General features: G+C 35.0%; 3 protein-coding genes and 1 long non-coding RNA gene across 4 annotated transcripts; 1 reads left to right on the top strand and 3 right to left on the bottom strand.

Annotated features, from left to right (window-relative positions):
* Positions 1–463: 463 nt before the first annotated feature.
* Positions 464–1,804, bottom strand: LOC112730481 (protein FAR-RED IMPAIRED RESPONSE 1-like). Its single transcript, XM_025780564.1, has 2 exons — positions 774–1,804; positions 464–665 (listed from the first exon to the last, which is right to left on the bottom strand). The coding sequence occupies exons 1-2, from the start codon at positions 1,802–1,804 to the stop codon at positions 464–466; spliced, it is 1,233 nt and encodes a 410-aa protein (XP_025636349.1).
* Positions 1,805–1,954: 150 nt separating this feature from the next.
* On the bottom strand, positions 1,955–2,857 carry LOC112730480 (protein FAR1-RELATED SEQUENCE 5-like). Its single transcript, XM_025780562.1, has one exon. It carries the CDS (start codon positions 2,855–2,857, stop codon positions 1,955–1,957), a length of 903 nt encoding a protein of 300 aa, XP_025636347.1.
* Positions 2,858–14,072: 11,215 nt separating this feature from the next.
* Positions 14,073–15,061, top strand: LOC140176852 (protein FAR1-RELATED SEQUENCE 5-like). The gene is made up of 2 exons (XM_072208407.1): positions 14,073–14,844; positions 15,051–15,061. The coding sequence occupies exons 1-2, from the start codon at positions 14,073–14,075 to the stop codon at positions 15,059–15,061; spliced, it is 783 nt and encodes a 260-aa protein (XP_072064508.1).
* A 289-nt stretch (positions 15,062–15,350) lies between these two features.
* Positions 15,351–17,673, bottom strand: LOC140177114 (uncharacterized). The gene is made up of 4 exons (XR_011868862.1): positions 17,468–17,673; positions 17,322–17,376; positions 17,105–17,233; positions 15,351–15,720 (listed from the first exon to the last, which is right to left on the bottom strand). It is a non-coding gene; the product is annotated as an uncharacterized lncRNA (long non-coding RNA).
* Positions 17,674–19,088: the final 1,415 nt, after the last annotated feature.

Raw genomic sequence — 19,088 nt, 5'->3', positions numbered from 1 at the left:
TTATAATTTTTAATTTTATCTAAATTTAATCTTTTATATTTTTAGATTTAATTTTAAAAATTTGTGTTAATGTTAGAATATTTTTAAGAAATAATATTATAGCTTAATAAATCTATTAAAGACAGGTCAGTTATGGCACGTCAATATGAGCCAATTTGGTGATAAATAGAAGACACGATTTAGCGTTTGTAGTTAAAATTTGGTGGCTAAACTCCGTTTTTTTGGTAGTGTACGTGATAATTTTTCCAGTAACAATTTAAACATCGTATTTTTATTTTATGTCTTATGTTGTCCTATTTTAGTAAACGAAAAAGGTGATAACATAAAAAGAAAAGAAATTTCAAAAATTTAATAGTAAATGAGTAAAATGACATAATCTTCCTAGTTCAATAAATGTCAAATCAATCAATGAATGCAAACTATACAAAACAAAGGTAACTAGTAAATGGTACAAAATTACCAATCATCCTACAGGAGATTCAGTTGTTCTGGAACTCATCCCGGACTCTTCGTTACTTGTAGATGCACAAACTGGGATATCGGGACCAGGACTTGATGTTTTCACTTGATCTGTAAAAGTCGATTTAGCTGCTGAGGTTGGTGTTTTTCCACCACCAATGTTCCTATCTTTTTCCATCTTCTGCTGATTTTTCATACTGTCATGTCTTTTGCGCTGATCATAAACCAAACGTCATCTTCCGTTATAAATCCAAAACACAATATGCCGAATCACCATACAACGAAATTCTAAACATAGTTATAGTATGAGATACCTTAGTGAGGATGTCAAGATGGCTGCTGATATTTTTTCTGTATCATCGTCTACTGGCTCCTTTGGGATTCTACCAAGAACATTAGGACAACATTTGTTGTAGTGCGCTGTCACACCACAGTTTGAACACCTTCTACGTTGCTTAAATTTTGAGTTTTTCTTAGGAGCTCCCTTACTCTTTACCACCAATGGGTCAACAACGTAGTCATCATCTAAATTACCGTTGCGTGGATTTTCACCTTGCTTTTGGAGTCTTGTAATTGTGTTGACAACATCATTCATTACTTCGACAAAATCACTTGAGTTCTTACTTTCAACATCCATCAACCTAGAACACTCAGCACCCAACACACCCAAACGACACTTTAGTACCTTATCAGAATCACTTGGATCATCGACGTTTGACTTCATGAAATCGCTCTTGACATTCTTCGTCCAATGCTTGCACACTAAGCGTTCTAGAATAACTTCAACGTGTTGGTGCTTTAGGCATGCGAATATGTGCATGTAGGGAATTCCTCTATTTTCGAACCACAGACACTCACAACGAAGCATCCCCCCAACTATGTCAAACTCAACCACATGATCAATCTCTAGCACTCCAAAACTGTTACACTTGAAGTATAGTTTTCCACCATCCTGAATTACCAACTCTGTATTCATAGCACAAGCACCCTCAATTTCCTTCCTGACCTCCCGGAACATGTTACGAGTGAAAGTCTTTGCAGCAAAATCTTCAAGTGTCGACAAAGAAGTCACAAGTACTGGATCGGTATATTTACTATTGAACTCTGCAACTCTTTCATTGTTCCTGTAATGGCTAACAACGGTCTCCATGTTATTAATGAATTCAAGAAGGGTATCTTTCTTTCTCACATATGCTTTTATCAGAGAGTTAATCCCTTCACACTGGGATGTTGTCCTAATTCGCCCAAAAAATTGGTCCCTCAAATAGGCAAGAGCCCATAAATTCCGCAACTCATAGGTTTGGTCGACCCAAGAGTTGCTTGATAAGTTATACCTCGTCACCATGTCTCCCCACATGACCTGAAACTCTTCAACACTCACATTAGCATAAATCAATTTCTTGAAGTCATTTAAAAATCCACTATTCTTAACCTTCTCGCATGCATTCCTATGTAAGTGCCATGCACATAGTCGATGTATTGCATAAGGAAAGACCTATTTAATGCCTTCTCTCATTGAAAGACCTCCGTCGGTGACAACTGCCATAGGGTGTTTATTCCCCATTGCTTCCAAAAAAGTTTCCAAGAGCCACTTGTATGAACCAATATCCTTATTAACAATAAGACCACATCCAAATATGACGGTCTGCCCATGATGATTGCTACCAGAAAATATCACAAGTGGTTTATTGTAGACGTTCCTATTGTAAGTTGAATCAAATGTCAAGACATCCCCAAAGCACTCATAATCAATAGGGCTAGTCCCATCAGCCCAAAACAAATTTTCCAATCGATTCTCATTACTTAATGTGTACTTGCCAAAGAAATAAGAATCATTCCCAGCTTTACCTCTCAGGTAGCTTATTGCAACATTTGCATCACCACCCTTCACTTTTTCCTTCCTATGTTGAGTAATGAGGTTGTACATATCTTTTTGGTTGAATGACAAGTTTGCATATCCACCTTTTTGAGCAGCCAAGTATCCCAAGATGTCACAGGTCCTGATGCCTATGTCGTGCAAATTTTTCGCCTGAGCTTTATCCGAGACACTGAATGTGCGATACTCAGGCATCATGCTAACGTCGAGTGGATCAACTAATCCATGAGAGTGCTCTTCGTAGAATGAAACAACCTTCCATTTATGAATTTTTCTATCTAGTCTTGCACGAATTCTCGCCCGGCAACAACTTCGAGTTAGGGGTCGGTGGTCCCTGATTCTTTCGTCCTTTTCAACCTCTTCCTTTCTTGAGCCTGCCCGATTGCAAACAATTTGGCGCATAATTACGCAACCATCGCTATTGCGTCTGACTTCATCCAACCTCACAGCGAAACCGTGCATCATTGCATAAGTCTTGTAGAATCGATAAACAGCTTCCTCATCTGTAAACTGAAGTTGCATGATATCTTCTCGTGACAGCTCTGCTATTCTCTTATCTTGAGGTCTATCTTCATCAGCCTCCGAATCGTCGTCTAAAAAATCTAGATTGTCTCCTCTTGGAACTCCTCATCGGAGTCTGTTCCAAAAAAATCGCTATCCGATGGCTCCATCTCCCAAAAATCAACATACACCTACAATTTATAAAAAAAAACAAACACATCACCACACAATTAACATTTCACATATATGTAGACTAGAAAAAATACCACTAATTTACATAAAATACAGCAACACCTTTGAAGAACTAAAAGATTTTAATACAATCCATCCAATTGTATTTACTTTTATGTCCCCCATTTGGTTGACTAGCTTCTTTGTATCTTAGACCTAAGCAGAACAACATATATTTATATTAATTTTTTTTAAAATGAGCATCAGTGATTTCATCACTTTAGAATTTCATTTGTCGTGATCTATACAAAGCAGAAATGACATTCTCACCAAAGATAAAATGAAGGAAATGTATGTAACAATGAAAACATGTGGTAGTAATACTTGCACTTGACCAGAACTATGTCGGGCACGTTATGTTTATAGAAACAATATAGATAATAAATATTAGAAATTAATTCAAATGAGGCGTATAAAAGAAGACAACACTGAGTTTGATGCATTTTAATCTAATGTTCAGGAATCATGAGGGCATGCACAAGAAAAAGCATTCAGCTTCTTTTTATTTCTGGCTGGATACTACCCATTTTTATTTGCTTCATAATCATTCAATAGATATACATAATTAATATCATACAATTTGTTAAGGCCTTCTCTACTTAATGACTTCTATTTCACTTCTTTCGAAGGAAACGAGCAAAGTGAAAATTAGTTTAGAAAGTAAGCAACATAATTAAATAAAATAGAAATAATTCAGATTAAGTAAATACTTTTAGGAGATTATACACCAAATCTAAAGCAGAAAGCATCCTCTTCCATATGAAAGTGAAAGTGAAAGGGGCATTGTGTGTAACAGAAGAATACCAGCAAACAGGGACATTGCAAGAAGATAAATTAAAAAAACAAAACACAACACCAACAACAACACAACATCAACAACTATAACAAGATGAAAGGTTCAAAAAAATACGACAACATCCAAGGTGTCTCTGATCAAAATTAAAGCTACTCTTGTTCTAATTACCTATTTCAATTCCAATTAACTCAGTTCAGAACAAAATTAAAAGGCATAAAGCAAAGAAAAAGATATAACAAAAACGTAATTGCAGAAGTAATAATTATTTTAATGTGCATTTTATATTAGTGGCTTATTTTAGCATATGCCTAGCATGGTTAAATTAAGATATAGTGATAAATTACCACATAAGAAGAAAAATATATAAATGTAAATAACCAATGAGGATAGAATAAAAATAAATAGGCGGTATGATTTCTTCAATCTGGTAGAAATCACTTTCTCATTTACCAAACCAACTTATATTCAATAAGGACAAAATGCCACCATTACGTTCGTTTTTCAAAAGTTCTGTTTGGGTGTATAAAGATGGCAAGACCCAAATTTGATAAAACTTTTGAATGGAGGAAAGGATCTAGACATCCACCCCAATTCTCTACTGTTCCACATTAAAATTAGATTTAGAATGACATTGGACAATCCACCATTCTACCTACACAATCATATATCCTCAATTGATAACCGAATACACCCTCCACTTTGTTAAAATTCAAATCCATTCTAAAGTGGAAAATTTCAATAGCTTTCTTCAAGGCAAAACATTGAAACTACCAATTCAAGTCCTATATTTGTTGAGATACTCGCTCTAAATAGATAAGCAAATTTCCATAACTAATGAGCCTAGTCATTAGTCTTATAAAGCAAAGTTTTCCAGAGGTATCAATTTTGAAGGACAAGCTATATATTTTCCCATACAAGAGACATAATATCATCTGATATAAATGATATATGAATTGACAAAATAAAGAAAAATTCTTGTGGCAAAAAATACTCATTATTTTTAGTAATCAAATTTAATCAAGTTGGTCTAGTAGCTTATTAATACAATAGAAACTATTAAAAATAAGAAAAAAATAAATTGTAAATCTAATATAAAGAGAAAAGCAAATGCACTTTGACTATTCAAGTGATCAATGATAAAAAACTAAATGAACAGAGACAGGGAACCAAAAACTACTAACATTATAAACAAATTAAACATAAACTGATCTAGCATGACAAATAAAGAAATACCATCTTGAATATTACCTATTTTGTAAAAAAGTCTCACTAATTTTCATTCTAAAAGAAAAAGGGTCACCTTTGGGATTGAGTCTCTATGCCTCTAAATAACATATATAACACATTTTTATAATCTCATATTTCCAATCAGGCTCGTCCATATCCAGATCCAAATCATTTATACATATATACATAATGGAGTTTTATTAAACAAAATCATTACATATTTATACTTTTAGTATACATAGCCATATGCAAATAAACTACATAATCCACATCCATGCAAGTTTTTTTTTTCAATCTTACCCATCTCTGCATCATATTAGAGTAATAATTTGAGTAAACAAGTCACACCTTCACTTATCTACATGATTTGTAAGACTCCAAATTTTTATAAATTAAATAATTGACTATTTACAAATTATTGTATTATATTGAGATGTAGTTTTTAAGAAAATTATTTTCAACAAAATAATTAAATAAAATTTTATCATTATTAAAATTTAATTTAATTATTACTTATCTTATTAAATTTAAATTATCTATAAAAAAATTTATTTTGATTAGACAAAATTTATTATTATTATTATTATTATTATTATTTTTGGAAGGTACCTAACGTCAAAGGAACCAAAGAAAGGAAATGGAACTTGATTTACTATGCATATGTATATATATAATAATAACACATGCTTTCTTTTATTTATTAACCTTGACACCTAGCCAATATTTATTTTAATCATGGAATGTCATTATATATTCTTCCCATTATCTCATTCACTTGGTCAAGGTTCCAAGTGTACAAAAGAAGAAGTAAACGTGGCTTGTTTGCAATATATATATATATAAGATTAATGACACCTAAATGCCTTAGCTACTACAAATTTCCATCTATTCCCATTAGCTTTAATCACTCCCATTTCTTTCATTCATGCTTTACCGAATGGAACTTGAGAGAAAAGAAAAAGGGAAAAGCCGTAAGGGAGAGAGATTGAGAAACCATAGAACATTCGAGCTTCTGGTTTTAATTTCTTGAGATCCATAAATCCAATAAAAAATCTAATCCGATAAAAGTGTTCGTATCCTTCTCCTCTACGTATTGGCGTCACTCTTGATTGGTGGAAGTCGACGGTGACGTAGCTTTCCTGCCCCTTGAGTTCGGCTAACTGGAGTTTTAGGAAGCACAGACGATTTCTGACGCTTTCTCCTTCAGCAGCTCGGTCAAAAAACTTCTCCGGAGGTCCCATTAGTTTGATTTCGTATGGAGGTAGGGTTTGGTAACTTTATAATAATTAAATGTGAGTTTGATAAGTGAATGTTGATTTAGTTGATTATTGCTTGAATTTGAATGAGTTTATTTTAAATTATTGTTGAATTATTGTTGTTTGCTTGAGATTTTGATTCAGTTATGTATGAACAACTAGCTGGGATGCTTTGATTATTTTGGGCGTAAGAAATGGAATTTTCAAAAGCTTTAAGAAATATATTAACTGATTTTGATTTATTAAAGAAATGTTTTTGCTGCTGGAGTCGGTTGGATTATTAATTGTTTTAAAGAATTTGGAGAATGGCATAAAGATGTGGTTTTAGTTTTAAAAGAAAAAGAGGAGATAAATCGGCACGTGTACTTATGAGAATGATTGAAAGGTCACGAGAGGGTGACGGAAAGTAAATAGTTATGGTGCCGATGTGAAAGTGTTAAGCCGTGGGCTTTGTTTTTGAATGATTGTGCGGGGACGCCCGTGTGTATGGAACGGCTTCCAGGAGAAAGTGGCACATGCTTCAGCTGGAGAATCAGCGCCTGCAAGTACTTGCAGAGGTCATGTTCGGCATACTTCAGCTGGAGAATCAGCGCCTGCAAGAAGTGGAAACTTGCAGAGGTTATGCCGCTGGAATGCCTTATCTGACTTGCGAGTCGGATTGCGTCGGGTGCGGGTCGAAACCGACAAATGAGCTCATTACCTGCGATAGGAATAGACATGCATCATGCTTGTTTGCGCATATCTCTGTGCTATGTAATTCTGTGATTGTGTGTGTGTGCTGCATGACTGATTGACTTCTGAGTTCTTTTATTATTCATGCTTATAAGTGTTTTGTTGTTAGTTGCAGTCGGTTAATAATGGCAAAATGAACTTAACTTCTAACCCCGACCCTATTAAGAACTTCCCAGTTCTTACCCCCTATCTCCACCCCTTTCAGCTACAGGTGCAAAGGCTCATTGTCAAGTTACGGGAGCACAAAGGAATATGTTTATAAGTTGAGTTGTTAGGATTTGTTTTCCCCTCGCCTTGTTAGTTAGAGTTTTTAGAGGGGTAGGATTTGTTTTTGGGAATCTTGAAATAAGTTTATGTATTTAATACTATGTGAATATATATACTTTTGTGATTTAGTGGCGTAAAATAAAGTCTCTTTTCATTTTCTTAATTAAAGTTTCGGTTCGTATTCGCGAAGGCTCAATATTAAATAAAGATAGTATATAATAAAAAGATTTAGAGGTAAGTAGCACTCGGACTTTTAGTACGATCATGAGGTGCTAAAAGTTAGGGTGTTACATGATTATATCATTTCCTTTGAATTTAAAATACTAATAAAAATATATAATAATTCCCATAAGTGTAGAGAAATTAATCCATCAATTTACATCATGTTTTAAAGGTGTCTATACTTGTATAAGAGGAAATGAAGACACAAAGTAAATATCTAATTGGTAAGATAAATAAAGTCCTGTTTTGTTTTGAAATTTTTATATTTTTAATTTATGTTTTGGTTGTTTTTTTTTTCTTCTCTTTCCTTTTTTTTAGATTTAATGATTAAAAAAAATCTGGCGTTCATTGTTTTATTCACAAAAATCTAAAATTAGGAAACAAAATACAGACAGTGTAGGCAGGAATTTAACCCCAAAAGGCCCAAAGCATGCCAAATATATTGAAGGCAGAACTAAGATTATTATTAAAGAACTAAAAGATTTTAATACAATCCATCGAATTGTATTTACTTTTATGCTTCCCATTTGGTTGACTAGCTTCTTTGTATCTTAAAGACCTAAACAGACATTCTTATTCTTACTTGGAACATGCTTCTACTTGCAACATATTTTCATATTGTTATTTTTCTCCAATTGCTAAGTAGTATCCATCAAGTTTGTTAAAGTAGATTATGCAAATACATAGACATAAGCAATAAAGTAGTCAATTTAGTTCTAAGAATCTTAGTTATAAAAGAGCCATCAATAACCAGTACCAGAATAAAAAAAAATTAACTTCAGGTTATGCACGCATATGTTAAAAGAACTTACTCTTGGTGTATATTATTTCAAATTTTTCAAACCAAATATAGTAATAACTTGGAGAATGCACAATTGCACTTGGTGCGTGCTAATAAACTAAATGCACATCAAAAAATGATATAACTATAAACATAATAAAAGGTAATATATGATAAAACTTTGACTAATTAACTTATTGATCTTGACATAGAACAAGTGCCTATAATTACATTCCTTCTCCAACTATACAAAAAAGCATGAGGGCCTAACTAATAGAAGATATAACTCTAAAAAAGCTATAAAATAGTTGGCATGTTCTTTCTAAAATTAATCCTATTAAAAGGTTAATTTACATTACATAGGTTGTGAAGTAATGCAATAAATTGTCCTCCTTTTTGTGCCATACTACATAAAAGAAAAAAAGGGTATATAACTGTGTATTTAGGAGTATGTGTTAATATTTTCTCTAAGAATGATGTTGAAACCTCCAGGATAAACGGAAAGAGCAAAATTATAAAATCAAGTCAGTAAAGTCACCCAAAAAAAGATAACTATAACAACAAGAAAAGATCAAAGCAATTAAAAGTTTCAGGAATGAAAAGAGAGTGTTTTTTTTGTGACTAATGAAAAAGGGAGGTTTTAATAATAAACTTAACATTTAAAAACATATTTTTCCTAACTTCTAGTATTAGGCAATAAAACCAGATTCAATATACTAATGCCTGTGCATCTTAGTTCAAAATAGAATTAGCAGAACCCAATATTTTGACAATATAAATAAAAAAAGAATAATAAATAAACAATAGGAATTGACATTTGAGAAGCAGAGGCTACAATCAAACATACAGTGAATAAAAAATGAGGAAAAGACAGAAGCCTATAATTGTTCAGGAAATTAAACATAGAGGTTATCTCTTTCAAGAAGGCCAAAATGCAGTAGGACCGAATGCAACATTAACTCCAGTGACAATTTTTCTGAAGGGGTATGTTGGCTATTTTGAATTAATTAACCAAAAACAAATGCAAAAAATGGCTATATCTTCAAGTAACAAAAGAACACAAGCAAACAGAGGGGATCATCCCAAGACCTTGGGATATAATTACTATAAGTGGATTATATTAATTTCACTGTTTCGAAGTCAAATTCTATCTACTTGGGCAGGGTTCCAATTCAACAAAGCAACCGTTGCTTACCTATTTTTCCTTTTTCTATTCAGCCACTCCCTGACAAATGCTCTCCATAATCTCATATAATCATCTTTAAATATTTAGTACACCACGCTTACTCTTTCAATCACTAATTAATTGCAAGAAGATAAATTAAAAAAAAAAAACAAAACAAAACACCAACAACAACACAACATCAGCAACTATAACAAGATGAAAGGTTCGGAAAAATAACACAACAACATCCAAGGTGTTTCTGATCAAAATTAAATCTACTCTTATTCCAATTACCTACTTCAATTCCAATTAACTCAGTTCAGAACAAAATTAAGGGACATCAAGCAAACAATGAACAGCACAAAACTCAGGCTAGAATACACAAATAAATATTACAAAATGATTCCAAGTTACAGCAAACAAAATTTAAATTCCAGCTAACAAAAATCATGAACAAAATTAAGTAATTAACCAAAATAAATGATTCCTATTTCCCAGTTACAGAAGATAAGATATTCAGAACTAAAAATCATGAACTTAGAAATTTCAGAATCAGTAATCACAAGAATAAACAACGCAAAACTTAGGCTAGAATACACAAATAAATAAATACTACAAAATGGAGAAAAGGAGAAGACCTACCTGAAGCATGAACAGAACGAACAGAGATGTCAGCAGCGAGGGAAGGTTTCAGCTAACGGATGAAGACAGAACGAACAGAGATGTCAGAGAGAAACTGAATGCTAAGTTTTCTATGAAGAATATGGGAGATTTACACTAATGTTGATGGAGGTCTAATGTTAACACGGCTTTTGGAAGTTCAAGCTTTGGTGATCCAAAACTATTTAGATATGTAATTGGCAGCTTACAATATCTAATAGTGACCAAACCTAAAATCTCTTATAGTGTGTACAAGTTTTCTCAATTTATCCAACTTCCTTTAATTTAGATTCTTATTAAAAATTGTTGAAACGAGTATTGAAATACTTAAATGGTACAATAAGCTATGATTTATATTTAAAAAGAAATAATTTTATAGCAGTTATTTTTTATTGTGATTCAAATTAGGTTAAGGATCTTAAAGATAAAAAGTCTATTAGTGAATAATGTGTATTTCTTGATTCGAATTTGGTGTCTTAGGCATCAACAAATTAACGACTGTGACTAGGTCAAGTATAAAAGGATACTATAAGAATATTGTAGATATAGTAGAAAAATTGATCTGATTAAAAACTATGATGAGTGAGTTAAAATTCTTTTTAATAGAAGTTCCAATGATATACTGTGATAACTTCAGTGCAGTATTATTAGCTGTCAATCCTATTTCACATTCTAAGTCCAAATATTTTAAGATATACTTGTATTTTTTTAGAAACCATGTAAATAACAAAGAAATCGGAATAAACCACATCCCAAAAATTGTGCAAGTGGCTGATATTTTCACAAAGGTTATACACTCATAAAACTTTCTACACTTCAGAGACAAACTTAGCATTAGTGATCAAGGTCAAATCAGCATAGCAACAGCAGTCTTCAAGAAAGCATAATTTAGAGATGATGAAGATCAAAGAAAAAAGAAACAGCTTAAAAAATAAGAAAATTAGAGATAATGATAGGAGTTATGGTATGTATATACATTAGTAAGGACTTACTTAATTATAATTAGTAATGAGTCAGCACAAATTAGTTACAATTAGCTTAGTTATAGCTAGAGATTAGTTAGTTTATAATAGTAATTTCCTTTCTCATTGTAATTCACTTAGCTTTCACCTCATGCCATAACAAAATCATCTCATTTTGATTGATTCAACGTATCTCTCCTTCAATTCCTCTTCTTCCTTCTCTACCTCTAAGGCTTGGGGTTTTTTATTTCAAACAAAATGATTCTAAGTCACAGCAAACAAAATTCAAAATCCAACTAACATAAATCAGGAATAAAATTAAGTAATTAACCAAATTAGATTATTCCTAGACACAGAATATAAGATATTCAAAACCAAAAATCATGAACAAATCAGAAATTTCAGAAACTGTAATCACAAGAATGAACAGCACAAAACTCATACTAGAATACACAAATAAATACTATAAAATGATTCCAAGTCACGGCAAACAAAATTCAAAATCCAGCTAACAAAATCATGAACAAAATAAAGTAATTAACCAAAATAAATGACTCTTATTTCCTAGTCATAGAAGTTAAGATATTCAGAACTAAAAATCATGAACAACTTAGAAATTTCAAAATCAGTAATCACAAGAATGAACAGCGCAAAACTCATGCTAGAATACACAAATAAATGAATACTACAAAATGGAGAAAAGGAGAAGACCTACCTGAAGCACGAACAGAGCGAACAGAGATGTCAGCGGCGAGGGAAGGTTCCAGCTAATGAATGAAGACAGAACGAACAGAGATGTCAGGTGGCGAGGGAAGCACGAAGAAGTTCTTGACAGTGACGGTTACAGTGACGGTGACGGAGGCACGGTGAATACAGAGAGAGCGCTCTCAAACAGAGGAGACGACTTCAAGCTCCTGCGACGGCGCCGACCTTCCACATGCAATGCCTGTACATGCAACGGAGCTGCGGGGTTGAGGTGGCTGCAGTGGTTGGCGTGACTACTAGCTGCGGGCTGCGGGCGGTGGGGCTGGGTCAATGGGTGGGTACAGCTTGAGTTATTTTTTCTTTCAATTTCAGAGAGGAATGGGGCAAAGGGGCATTGAGCTTCTGAACAATGATAAGAAATATAACTTTACTTTTTAATGTTTACAGAAATTATATATTCCTCCCTCTTATAAAAATATTTAATTACAAAGTTGCCCTACTTTAGTTAAGATATTAACTCTTATTGAGTTAAATTAACTCAAACTAAAACTAAACATCCAATTAAAACATGCCACGTCACAAGGAGTAATTTGCATATTGATTTAGAGGGGGTTGGGTAGAACTCACCTATTAAATATATATTAAAATTAGGTGATTTCTTCCAAACCAAGCCAATTTTGTGGGTGATTTACCCTTACTTAGGTGTTACCATCACAGCCATTGATTAAGAAAAATTTTCAAAGCTTCATTAAATAATGAACTGTGATAGTCAAAGCTTTTAATGAACCTATAATATAAACATACTACATTAGCTAGTGTATATACATACTATATAATGTATAGGGGAATATTTGCAATTATAATTTCTAATCTCTATATTATTTTTTTTAAAAAAAACACCCTCCATTTCTTCTTGAAATTCAACACGCATCTCTGAGAACTTGGAAAACGCATAGCCTCCATAGTACCCAACCCTTTTTTCGTTTTTTGGCCTTCGTTAATCAACCCAAGATCCATTTAGCAAGCATTATCTCTTTTGAGTTACAGGAGTCGGAACTGGTACTCTGGTTCCGTCGGTTAGGTATCGACGTCAACTGAGGAGAGGCCGAATGCTAACATGATGCGGCTCCAGCAGAGAAATTTGTAGCTGAACTTCTGCTTGTGACGAAACTGTGGCTGGTGGAAGCTGGTTTACCACCCCCATTTTTCAGCGGCCTTCGAATTAGGTGCGGTAGATTAGGTAAGGTCACCTCCCTCTAATAGTTCATTTTTACCCGTTCAAGCTCAACCTTTGGTTGTCATCAAGGTATGTCCGATTAAGTTTTTTGTTAATCCAAATTAGTTTAATTTTGATGATAGTCTATACCTTTTCAACGGTTCTCTGTTTAGGGTGTTGGGTTGCTATTTTGGAATTTGGAAATTAAGTCACATTATCCAGTTCTATGCTGTGGCTAGGTTTAGGGCATTGAAATTAAAACCTTATACTGGAGTCGTAAACAATTGGGTTAGTTTAATTGGGTTTGGTTCCGGTAATTTTACATGCAGCTTAGGTTAGCTTCCTGTAGTTGCTGTCATTCGTTCTGTTTATTCACATTTTTTGTCACCAACCTGGATTTTGGCAGGGGTAAAATTATGTCCACAAACGAGGATGATGTTAAGAATGATTCTGATAATGATTTGGGTGTTGATTTCGATTATCAACCGAATGCAGAAGATGATGCTGAAGATGACGATGTGGATTTGCTGGATTCTACTAGCAAGAGTGAACAAGATTGTGGTGTAAAAAGAATTGCGGATTTAATGGTGGAGGATATTTGGAACCTCGAGTTAGGACAGAGGATGAGGCTTGCCAATTTTATAACGCTTATGCTTGTTGGCATGGATTTGTAATGAGGAAGGACGACGTCGTTAGGGATAACGAAGGTAGAATCATTTGCAGGCAACTTGTTTGTAATAAGGAGGGCTGGAGGAATATAAGGTATCTTGATCTAGATGATAGATCAAGGGAGGCAAGGTCACTCATGCGAACCAAGTGTGCAGCTCGGCCTAGGGTAAAGCTTGACTATGGCTGCGGAAGATGGAAGGTATCATGTTTTGTGGAATCTCACAACCACGATCTGACGCCCCCCCCCCCAATTTGCACATCTCGTTCCGGCCAATCGTCGTCTCACTGTTTCTGATAAAGTCCAAGTGAAAAATATTCATAATTTTGGTGTCAAGACGTGCCATATTATGGGATATATTGCGTTCCAGAAGGGTGGATATCGTCATGCTGGCTTCACACGCAAAGATTTGTACAACCACATTGATCGTTATCGTAGATCAAAAGTAAAAAATGGGGATGCCAATGCGGCAATAAACTATTTGGTTGGCAAGTCAAACAACGATCTGCTGTTCTTTGGGAAGTATACGTTCACTAGTGATGAAATGCTCGAGCATATTTTTTGGGCAGATAGGCAATCAATTGTCGACTATTACTGCTTTGGAGATATTATTGCCTTTGATTCAACGTACAAGAAGAATAAATACAACAAACCTTTGGTTATTTTTTCTGGATGCAATCATCATGGGCAGACTGTCATCTTCGGCTCTGGCCTACTATCCGACGAAACCACAGATACGTATAAGTGGTTGTTGGAAACGTTTGTTGAAGCGATGGGTGGGAAAAGTCCTAAAGCAGTAATAACTGATGGAGACCTTGCCATGCGAGATGCAATCAAGAATGCTCTTCCTGATGCGACCCATCGGTTATGCGGATGGCATCTTCAGAGAAATGCATGTGAAAATATAAAGAATCCTAATTTCCTACGGGATTTTAAGGGTCTTATATACGACAACAATGACCGCAGAGATTTTGATCATAGATGGGCAGCCATTTTGGATAAGCACAACCTTGTTGGGAGTACCTGGATGGAAAAGACATACGAAATTCGTGCGATGTGGTCCCATTGTTTCCTACGGGATAAGTTTTTTGGGTACATAAGGATGACGTCACAGTGTGAAGGTATAAACTCTCTCATCATATTTTATGTTAATCGCAAGAATATCCTCATTGACTTCATGCATAACCTGGATAGGGCCTTAAAAGAGTATAGAAACAATGAATTAATAGCTAACTTTAAGTCTCAATGCTCTGAGCCAGTGATGATTACCTCGTTGGAGGTATATGAAAGATCTGCATCATGTTATTTCACTCGCAACATTTTTAAGGAAATTCGTAATGAGATTCAGAGGGCAGGGGCTTTGAATATCAAGGTACTAAGCACAACCTTGGACAAGGTTGAGTTCTGTAACACCCTAGCTACCAAAGCTCACGCTTCCGGCTGCGCAACTCTGATAGCTCGGACATTACGACTGTAACACCCTACCACACAAAGCTTTACGCTTAAGTCGTAAAACAGAGGTGATGTGGTATTACGACCTCTAAAATAAAATAAGTACATATAATAGCAGAAGAGTTATAATATGCTAGGAGCCTTGAAGGATAGGGGAAATAAAAATCGCGAGATAAAAGCGCAATGCTCAAGGAACGAGTTAACTTGCATGCTAAGAAAACTGTAACTGTCAAACATAAGGTAACAGAAGTAGGAATAGAGTGCCAAAGATACAAAATAACAAGCTCCTAACTCAGCTTGCGAAGTCAAGACTGGCCGGAGAATATTTACACATATATACATACATATCCAAAACCCAAAAGTACATACACACAATCCTGCCTCTCCATAAACCTCTAAGAGGATCAAAAAGGACAAGTTAAGCGGAGAGAAAGCTAAGTACATATATATACATCACTGTACAACAAAACTATACAACAACACTATCCAGTAACCCCTCCGCTTTAAGAGTCCAGACGCCTAACGAGATGGCTCCCGACCTGCATCTGAAAAACAACAACATAGTATGGAATGAGAACCGGAGGTTCTCAGTATGGTAAAGGTGCCACACACATAATATATAAGGTCCTGGGAATGCCAGAGGCAATCCTAGAACGCCGACACTCAGATTGTAGAGCTTAAAGTATTAAACAGAAGCCATAAAAGACAGTTTCCTAAAAATGTTTAATCCTAACTTAACTTAACCTTAAATCTAAGTCCTATACTGCCATTCCTCCATACCTCCAATTCCATCATGCATTTTCACAGACAAATAAACAGGTAAAGGCAAACACAAGAAAGTTACAACTACTGCAGGTAACAAATACACATTTAGCATGGCAAATACAGATAGGCACACCCAATTAGAGCACAAGCAAGTAATTCAAGTAATATGCATATGATGCATGCCTGTCCTATGGCTGATGAGGCTCATCTGTCGGTTATCCAGCCAACCCGACAAGTCTGAATTGTCCTTAGACTGTCCCCCGACGTGCATCCCCAAGAGTCTATGCATAGATTTTTCTCAAATAATCAATATTGCTCAATGGGGGTAACATTCCCGGGAATTTATATAGTGCCCGGTCACACTTACGTCGTAGGGTCAACAGAGTATCGAGTTTTCAACCTGGTACACGTGGTGGCAAGCCACGGCACTTAATCCAGGGAATCTCGTATCTCAGATTATTCAAATTCATAAGCCATATAAATAATTCAATTATAATTCCTCAACATCCACATCATTCTCAATTGCATCTCATTCATCATCATACATTAAACATATTCAATCCTTATCCTTCATTATCACACCTCCCATTCCGTCCATCAATAGTTTCAATTCAAAACATAATTCATTCTTTTCTAAGAATCAAACTTCAAACTTAAAACATACTCACTTTCTTAATAACTCAAAACCAAACCATATAACATTTAAATCTAAATTTCTTTTAAATAATCATCTAAACAAAATCTCTAATTTTTATAAAATTTCGGCAGCACCTCCTCTAAAACTCGGACTTTGCCACCCTTTTCGGGTCCAAACCTGCTTTCTTTTCAATTCAACATACTCTTCCTCATCATCATAACAATCACCACAATAAATCTACTTCAAATCAACAATTAAACTCATACAATATTCAAATCCAACAACCAAAATTCAACTAAGAATCATAGTTCACAAATCCTAGGCTTTTAACACAAATACCTCAAATCAATAATTCACCAAATCGTTAGTTAATAACTAATTATCCAATAAACTTCAACCAAATATATATATTCATCGACAAATTACTAAACATTAAGCATACAACTGCATTCCAACTTATCCTATGGTCATCTAGCCTAAGTTTTCACAGAACATTATATATTAAATGCAAGAAACCTAAACCATACCTTGGCCGATTTCCACGTAACGACCAAAGCTATTTATTCAAAACCAAAGCAGCCCCTCAAAACTCAACTAATCTGCTTCCTCCAAGTTCCAGTATTCACAATTTCAAGCTCCAATTATTTATTTTCAACCTAATACACATTCATAACACATATATACCCAATTTAATACTCAAAGCTCAAATTCAATGAAAATAAAATAGAATTATCGTATCCTCACCTTACCCAAGCTTCACATAAGCAAGAGTGAACGTTTCTCTCAAGCTAATTGGATCCTAAAACATCAGAAATCAAAGAAATTCAATATTCCCACTTAAAATTCGAAAATTGGGGGAAGATGAAGCTGAGAGTGATTAAACAAGTTACCTATGAAATTGTTCCGGTAGAAATGTAGAGCTCGACGCGGTGAACGCGTGGCCGCAAACGGTGCGGCGATCGGAGCTCGAACGGAGGAGTTACGGGATTTGGAATGTAACGTGAGGGTTACGGGATTTTTTTCTCGTTCTTCCCTCCCCTGGAAGCTGAAAGCTTCGTTTCTGTTGGAATGAAGGGGATGAAGGGCTTGGGTTCATTTAATAGGGCTGGTCCGGTTGAACCGACAACCCGGTTCGGGTCCGGTTCAACCGGTTCGGTCCTTTCGGTCCATTTTTGGACCGTTTTCTTCAAAATTGGTGTCAAAATTCTCGTTTCGATGAGCTCTACCCTATTTTGATATAATATTCGCATTTCTAATCCTCCTTATTAAAAAATAATTTATTAACTAATTATCTACTAATTTAACCGGGGTTTACAACGACGACACTGATACTATTTAATACTAAAATATGAGCCTGTTTGAAACTTTAAACCGCAATACCGCTCCCAAAAATACTTTCATCCGATAATATACATCCATAGATACCATACAACTCACAAAAACTCATAAAGAGTATATATATATATATATATATATATATATATATATATATATATATTACAAGCATTACCCAATACAATTTCTATCCCTCTTACAGAATGTATCAAGATAAAGGCGAGGGAACAAAAATATACTAAAGCAATACAGAGCATCTCAACAACAACTAAATGAACTCTTCATAACTTCTGCGCCATATCCTGAAAGGGGGAAAATGTAGGGGGGTGAGAACATCATCCTCGAAAGGGTTCTCAGTAGAGGGTTTTTAGGAATTACTGTAATAGGATACATGAAGATAACCGCACCAGTGATTAATAACCGTCTCATGCCTCTTTTCAAAAACAATGGTTTACAATGAAAGTAAAGTCGGAAATATTTTCTAAAACAGGAACCATTCAATTCTCAAAGACTCAAAAGCCTTTCAAAACGGTTTATCTATGCTGAAACAAAATAGCCTTTCATATTTTATTCCAAACCAGAAACACAAAACCGAAATCAACCATCGGTTCATCTCATTCCAACCACGGCCCTAGGCCCAAACAATCCAACCATCAACCAATCACCACAGTCCAACAGAGTCCCAGTAGCAAACACAATTAGGAAGATGCAAGCACAAACAAACAGTTATTGCAAGTAGAATAATTAGCAATTAATCACATAGGCAAACCAAGTATAATATGCACACCCAAACAATGTCACATAGATGCGTATGATGCATGCCTATCCCTAGTGGCTGATGATATCATCTGTCGGTTATATAGTAAACCCGACACATCCTGGTAGCTAACCATGGACAGAAACACCCATCGCGGAGCAAGTAAGTTTGAGCTACAACCCCATTGTTACTACCCGCTCAACCCAGAGCCAGTGGAATAACCACTACTGCGGCTACTACCCAGGCAGGTGTTTAAAAGCTCAACCTGGAGCGAGTGGAATCACCACTACTACCGCTACTACCCAAGCGTCACAGTCTTTGACCTGGAGCAAGTGGGACGAACCACAACCCTTGCTACTACCCAGGTATCTCAAGCATATATTCATTCAGTCCCAGCCATGGATCAACATCCATCTCAG

This window comes from Arachis hypogaea, chromosome 12 (assembly GCF_003086295.3).
Source record: "Arachis hypogaea cultivar Tifrunner chromosome 12, arahy.Tifrunner.gnm2.J5K5, whole genome shotgun sequence".
Lineage (NCBI taxonomy): Eukaryota > Viridiplantae > Streptophyta > Magnoliopsida > Fabales > Fabaceae > Arachis > Arachis hypogaea.
Note: the sequence above shows the minus strand (reverse complement) of the source record. Positions and strands in the feature narration are given on the sequence as shown.